Here is a 7925-nt window from a genome sequence, read left to right on the forward strand (position 1 = left end):
TTGCCGGCACGCTTTTTTTTTTTTTACATTTTACATTTGAAATTTTGCCCGTTTGAAGCCAGATTTAGAGGAATTTTAAGGCTGGCATCATCATGGTCTCTCTCTAATTATTGTTTAATAAGTATAAGAATGGAAATATAAGAAATATTAGAATATGAGTAGAATTACATAACAATAATACTCATTATTGTATGTTTAGTAATGTAATGCATATTTTATAGTGCTTCACTGTTCATTGTTGCTTTTGACCGTGCTCAAAGACACTTTACAAATACAGGATAAAATAACTTTAATAAAGAGAGAAAATATTAAAATAGATGAGAGAGAGAGAGGGAGAGAGAGAAATATTATAGGTAAAAAGCAACAGTGAAACGGGCTTTGTTGGAAAGATGACATAATGAGTATGAAAGACAATGAGTTTTGGCCTGTCAGATGTGACTGGGGAGGGCATTCCAGAGGGAGGGGGTGGCCGCAGCAAGGCCCTGTCAGAGGCCCCCCTGTCACAGCTTTAGCAAAGAGATACCTGTGATTCTTGTCAAAGTGGATATAAATTGTATGATCATATTCAGCCAGACAGTGAGATGGAGATTTACAATGGTAAGCAAAAAAAAGAAAAAAAAGAAAAAGAAATTAACTCCGCCCATGAATATACCACCTTTGGGCACATCACCTCTCCTATCAACCTGGCTTCAACATGTTGCATGTCCTCCCCTCCTGTGCTCCTCCTCGTGCCTCTGTCTTAGTGGTGGTAGAGGAGAAGGTGGTGGATCAGAATGTGGAGAAGGAGAAGAGAAGGCGGGCATATGTGCGCACCTACGTATCACCATGGGAACGGGCCATGAAGGGCGACCAGGAGCTCACAGCCACCATGAGGGCCAGCATGCCAGGCCCCATCCAAGCCCACCAAGACCTGCCCCTGTACAAGAGCTTCAACAGGTACACACACACACAGGCACACACACACACACACACACACACACATACGCACGCACACACACACACACACACACACACACACACACACACACGCACACACACACACACACACACACACACACACACACACACACACCGCACACACACACACACGTACCCACACATGCAGATGTGTATGCACTTAAACCCTTATACGTACTGTACACATGCAAACACACTTACTCGTGCACAATCAGGCACGCACACATATGCAAAACACTCACAAACACACACATAAATGCAACAACACATTGCCTTTACTGTTCAAATTCTTTATTTTTTTCTGATTTCCCCCCCATTTTCGTCCCCAATTGTACTTGGCCAATTCCCCCTGCTGCCCCGGTCGCTGCCCCACTCCATCTGCCGATCTGGGGAGAGCCGTAGACACACATGCTTCCTCCGATATATGTGCAGTTGCCAGCCGCTTCTTTTCAGTTGACGGCGGGGAGCTTCACCAGCAGGACGTAGCATATGGGAGGATCACGCCATTCCCACAAGTTCCCTTCCTCCCCGAACAGCCGCCCCGACCGACCAGAGGAGGCGCTAGTGCAGCGACCAGGACACATACCCTCATTCCGGCTTCCCACCCGCAGACACAGCCAATCGTGCCTGTATCTGTATGGATGCCCGGCCAGGCCAGAGGGTAACACGGAGGCGCGAACCAGCGACCCTCGTGTTGGTAGGCAGGCAATCTACACTACTATTCGAATTCTTCTGAGGAGTGTCACTTGCAGCAAAAAATACCCATCTCATTACAGTAGGCTAAGTCATTTAATCTTGTATTAAATCTTAAAATCGAATTATTCAGACACAAATCTGCCAATGGGCAGATTCATGAATCAATGATACCAGAGGAGTGATCTACCTCATGTCAAAATGTTGTCACTTGATTGTGGAGAACTCTTGAAAATATTCAAACTGCGTTGGAAATGTTGCACTTCATGCTTATAAAAAAGAGGACTCCAATGTTTCTTTCTCTTCAGTGAGGCATAAACCAGGACATGCAATACTGTGAGTGCCTGACACTTGGAGAATACTGTATGGAGGAGATTGGTATAATAACAGTGTTATTGCAATAGTGGCATTGTAACATGTGGTATTATTACAGCAGTATTATAAGTGCTATTATAAGCACAAACCTCAGCCACATTAGTTCGCTTTACCCACTCCCGTAGAACACACATCGCTATGACAACCAGCATTGTTTCATCAGCAGTAAAAGGCTGCTTCCTTCCTGGCTGTGTTTCCATGGCTTTACTCGGCAGTGCGGTGGAGAGGTGACGCACCTATATTATATATATATACAGATACACACACCACAGTACACACATTTAGAATTGTACACACCTATGCTTAACAACAACCGCTGCCCCCCCCCCACCCCCCCCACCCCGAAATCGAATTATCTTAATCTTATTTGTACTCTGGCTATGTTGTAATATTGTTAATGGTTCTTGTGGACCCCAGTCAGAACAGCTGCATCCTTGGTAATAATAATAATAATAATAATAATAATAATAATAATAATAATAATAATAATAATAATAATAATAATAATACATTTATTTTATATAGCGCTTTTCAAATACTCAAAGTCGCTTTACAGAATACATGGGTCAAACATAAAACATTTCAAAAGTAGGCCTGTGCACATCCCACCTTCATCCAGGTGCAGGGCAAAAGGCGTGATATTCAGTAGGAGAGAATGAATGTCCGCACACCGGTTAAGCTCCCATAATTTAATAATTGAAATAGCGCAACGTTTCGACCCCACACGGGTCTTCTTCAGGCAATCAAAACGTTGCGCTATTTCAATTATTAAATTATGGGAGCTTAACCGGTGTGCGGACATTCATTCTCTCCTATCAAACATAAAACATAACAGAGACAGACATAAAACACAAACAACAAAAGGAAAGGAAGGGGGGGGGGGTTGGCCATAGCAACCAGAGAGCAGCGGCAGCTAAACGCGCCAGCGTTCACTCAACCGGAGCAGGGCCAACCTCTGAACATAAAACATAACAGAGACAGACATAAAACACGGACAAACAACAAAGAAAGGAAGGGGGGGGGGGGTTGCGGGGGGGGGGGGGGGTTGGCCATAGCAACCAGAGAGCAGCGGCAGCTAAACGCGCCAGCGTTCACTCAACCGGAGCAGGGCCAACCTCTGAACATAAAACATAACAGAGACAAACATAAAACACAGACAAACAACAAAAGGAAAGGAAGGGGGGGGGGTTGGCCTTAGCAACCAGAGAGCAGCGGCAGCTAAACGCGCCAGCGTTCACTCAACCGGAGCAGGGCCAACCTCTGAACATGAAACATAACAGAGACAGACATAAAACACAGACAAACAACAAAAAGAAAGGGGGGGGGTGAAGGCTGAGGGATGTGTGGAGGTGGGGGGATGGGGTGGGGGGAGAGGGTAGGACTGTGCGTGCATGTCCATGTATGTGGGCCCAAGAGTCATTGGAGTTATAGTTATAGTCATATAGAGTTATATAGAGCAGGGTGGATGAAGTGGGCCTCAGGCTGCAGAGCAGGGTGGATGGAATGGGCCCCAGCCCCAGGCCACAGCTAGCAGAGCAGGATGGTGAAAGCCCCAGGCGACAGCTAGCAGAGCAGGATGGTGGAAGCCCCAGGCGACAGCTAGCAGAGCAGGATGGTGTTAGCCCCAGGCCAACAGCTAGCAGAGCTGGATGGTGGAAGCCCCAGGCCAACAGCTAGCAAAGCTGGATGGTGGGTGGTGAAGGCCCCAGGCCACAGCTAGCAGAGCTGGATGGTGGACTAATGGATCCCCCAATAAGCAATCAACAATCTATGCTTAACCTGGGAAATTAATTTAAGGATTTGAGCAAACAAAGGCAGCACCAAGCCTGATCTTGTGGTAATTTGTGGTAGTAGTTTCACAAGCCTTGTGCTACCAAAATTCGTTTTTTTATCGCGTTTTTTCGGGTTTCTTCCCTGTTTTTCTCCCCAATTGTACTTGGCCAATCCCCCCTGCTGTCCCGGTTGTTGTAGCTCCACCCCCTCTGCTGATCTGGGGAGAGTTGTAGACTAGCATGCTTCCTTTGATACATGTGCAGTCTCCAGCCGCTTCTTTTCACCTGATAGCGAGGAGTTTCACCAGCGGGATGTGGTGCGTGGGAGGATCAAGCTATTTCCCCCAGTTCCCCTCCCCCCCAGGCTGACCAGAGGAGGCACTAGTGCAGCGACCAGGACAAATACAGTACCCTAATCTGACTTCCCACCCGCAGACACGGCCAATTGTGCCTGTGACGCCCGACAAAGCCGGAGGGTTCGAACCTGCGACCCTCGTGTTGGTAGGCATGGGACTCTACCACTGCACTACCCGGACGCCCCAAAATGTGAAAGGTCAGAGCCGTTGCACAGACAATGCAAAGCATGTCAGAGGTGGGCCGGCAGATCTCGCAGCGTTAAGTGTTGATTTTGCCGTGCCAATTCTTTGGACTTGTGTTGATTGGAGTGTTGCTCACAGTGTTGCTGATATGGCTCAAAACGCTTGAAAAGTGTTAAACTCGAACGGGCGTGGACGTAAGCGCTGCCACCACGGTGTTGATTAACAACACTGACAATTTGGCACATTGCTACAATGCCACGTCCCCTGTCCCCTTTTGACCCCTCCTGCTCTGACATCGTCACCTCTCCTCCCAGGACGGCGCTGCCATTCGGCGGCTTCGGCAAGGTATGCAAGCTGCTGACCTTCGAGGTGCAGGAGATCAACTTGGCCCCCGAGGAGCCGGAGCCGCTGCCCTCCCTGCAGGCTGACATGCGCTCGCGGCCCTCCTTCAACCGCACGCCCATCGGCTGGGTGTGCAGCGAGGACAACTCACACATCCACATGGACCTGGACAACATGCCCTTCGACGGAGAGACAGATGACCTGTGAACACGCATGTGCATTATGCAGAAACACAGACACACACGCAGGCAGACACACACACAGACACACACACACACACGCGCGCGCACGCACGCACGCACGCACGCACACACACACACACACACACACACACACACACACACACACAAACACACACACACACACACACACACACACAAGAACAATGTAAAATGTATTTAATTGCATGGAACTGAATATGACTTTATGGAAATGGACAAAATCTCTCTCCTCCTGGTCTCCTGTGTGTTTCTTGCCCTTTCATCCCCAACTATAAATGAGTCTTATTATTACGATTTTGCATTCTGTCAGCCAATATGAGACCTGTGTGAAGATACATAGAAAAGCACTCTGCACTCTTAAAGCAACACATTTTAAAACGTGCGTTTATGTATGTACATGTATGCAATAAAGTTCCTCTTTACAGAATGTCTGTCTGCTTCTCATGTAGCATTGTATGGAATAGTCTAGGAAGTCTATGATACATTTATGATTTTTATTTTATGATTTTATTTCATTATTATTTTATGATAATATGATTTTTTACATTATAAATGATGTATCCTTTTATTAAGATAAGAATGAATTGAATAAGAATCTCTTTTTCAAAGGTGATAAGAGGCCAAGGAGCCAGCATCAGTGACATAAAAGTTGTAGACAGCAAAATATTTTCGCTAGCATCATCCAAACATGGCCTATTCCAGTTGTCCAGTTGTTCCAGTTGTGCGCGCCCCCTCGGGGAAAGGAGGGGGGCACACGGATGAATGACAGGGGGAGCGACACATATCTGCCAACACTCCCGATTTGTACCCCTTTCTCTCACTGGTCCCGATCAGTCACTTCTCCCGTTACTGTCTTTCAGAGGCTGTAGCAGGATGAGTTGACCAGACAGAAGACCTAAGGCATCCATACCATGCCATGCTATTGTCAGCAGATTGGCTTAACGCTCCAAAGTTAGGCACATTTTTGTTGATGTAAAAATGTATTAATACAAATTAAGTTACTGTATTTTTACTTTAAATGTGAAAATATATTCAAGGATAGGTTGAGGCCACGTCTCGTCATAGACGCTGGTTTAGCTGGCTTAGCCTGGCTGGGGGCGTGGTCAGGGTGGGGTAAAAACCCCCGTTCTATCCATTCAGCAAAGTTAGAATTTAGCTGATAGCCCAGCCCAGGCAGACACGATCGGGGATTTAACCACCGCAGTAAACGCACATCTGAGCAGACGTCTTGTGTTCTGCTCTAGAACCCCCAAAGCTGTAGTTTAGAGCCGCAGCACCGTCTTTTGGTGAGTCAGCCCATGAGATATATGGGCGGTTTTACCCCACTCGCGCGCCAGCCGTTTTGTGGGCGTTCCCAGACATGCGGACTGTCTCTATGCTTACAAGAAATATGTCAGAAAGCAATCTACTGTAAACTTTCCAATATTTCTGGAAGTTGATTGTATTTATTCTTTGCAGTAAAACAAACTGAACAACTGCGAGTTTATAGGACATCATGGTACAATTAATAATAATTAATTCACAACTATAGGCAATGGCACATTTGGGGTGTGTGTGTGTGGGGGGGGATGTTCCTATATCATAACAGAAAAAGTTTGGGTCTATTTAGTTTGATGGTAAGTATATGATAATGATTATTATTAGGTAGGCTACTATCAATGCTAATTAATATTTTTGACAGAGGTCCATGACTGCCCTCCATATTACTGATTACTCCTTTAAAAATTAATACAATTATGGGAGAGAGAGAGAAGGGGGGAGAAAGAGAGAGAGGGAGAGAGAGAGAGAGAGAGAGAGAGAGAGAGAGAGGTGCGCTCTCTCCGGGCGACCTTGCTGAAACAGGTGAGGGCGGTGAGCTTCGGGATGATGTCATTTCCATTCCCGTGCTCTTCCAGCTCGTGTCCAGAAGGCGGCGCCATCGGGCTGAACAACCTCCTCATAAAACACTACGTCACACGCTCACACACGGGGGGAGCTGTTGGAAAATGGCCTGCTGGTATCGCGAGAGCGGCGTGCCGCGACCGCAGCGCTGGATGGTGCTGGTGGAGGCTGCACGCGCCGTGCACGGCTCGCCCTCTCCGCCTCTCTCCCGTTAAATCACACGGCAGGACACGCGACACGCGCGCGGAGCGGACCGGGACCTGCGACAGACAGGCATCACCCAGGGTGAGTATATTGGCTCGCGCTACGCACCGAGGCGACACGGCACCGGGGCACGCGCGTGGGAATATAAACCGGACAGAATACACCATCCAGGACCAGGAGGTGTGTGTGTGTGTGTGTGTTGTGTGTGTGTGTGTGTGTGTGTGTGTGTGTGTGTGTGTGTGTGTGTGTGTGTGTGTGTGTGTGTGTTGTGTCCTCTCCAGATGTGTTCCTCTCGTGGCAATCACGGAGGTTGGGTGTCATCATCACCATATCATCATCATCATCATCAGGACGGCTGATGCTGCTCGCTGCTCTCTCTCTCCCCACCTCTCTCTCCCTCTCTCTCTTCTGCACAGCATCCTTCCCCGCAAGTTCATCCCGTTCCCATCGCGGGCCATTGCCATCAGAGTCCCGGCTTGTTGTAGCCTGTAGTGGAGATGTGTGGAGGAGGAGTCGGCCCAGTCAGGTAGCTTCACCACATTGGGATTGGGAACTAGTAAACGCGCATGGTTCGTAGTTTACAGCCGAGCCTACTTGCGGTCAGTCAGTGCTTTGGTGTGGAGTCCACAGTGTGGACTTGTTGATGGATAGCAGCGAGACCGCAGCCTTTTACCGTGGCGGATTCACGCTCGCGCTTTCATCGCTCCCGGGGGCCATTATTGATTTACCGTTGCGGTTTCGATCCGTGTGATAGATGACTTTGGTCCCTACCGGGGCCGCGCAGCATCACCACCGGCTCCAGAGAGCGGCGCGCATGCTTCTACTGTCTCTCTCTCTCTCTCTCTCTCTCTCTCTCTCTCTCTCTCTCTCTCTCTCCTCTCTCTCTCTCTCTCTCTCTCTCTCTCTCTCTCTCTCTCTCCCCCCCCTTCTCTCTCCCTCTC

General features: G+C 48.2%; 1 protein-coding gene across 1 annotated transcript in view; it reads left to right on the forward strand.

Annotated features, from left to right (window-relative positions):
- myoz1b (myozenin 1b) overlaps positions 1 to 4885 on the forward strand; it is a gene marked incomplete at both ends in the record, with an annotated part of 12307 nt that extends 7422 nt beyond the window's left edge. Inside the window, 2 exons of the mRNA XM_083634760.1 lie at positions 744 to 936; positions 4651 to 4885. Coding sequence (XP_083490886.1) covers positions 744 to 936; positions 4651 to 4885 — 428 coding nt within the window. The remainder of the gene's footprint in view (positions 1 to 743; positions 937 to 4650) is intronic.
- Positions 4886 to 7925: the final 3040 nt, after the last annotated feature.

Source organism: Poromitra crassiceps (genome assembly GCF_964638095.1).
Source record: "Poromitra crassiceps genome assembly, chromosome: 4".
Classification (NCBI taxonomy): Eukaryota; Metazoa; Chordata; class Actinopteri; order Beryciformes; family Melamphaidae; genus Poromitra; species Poromitra crassiceps.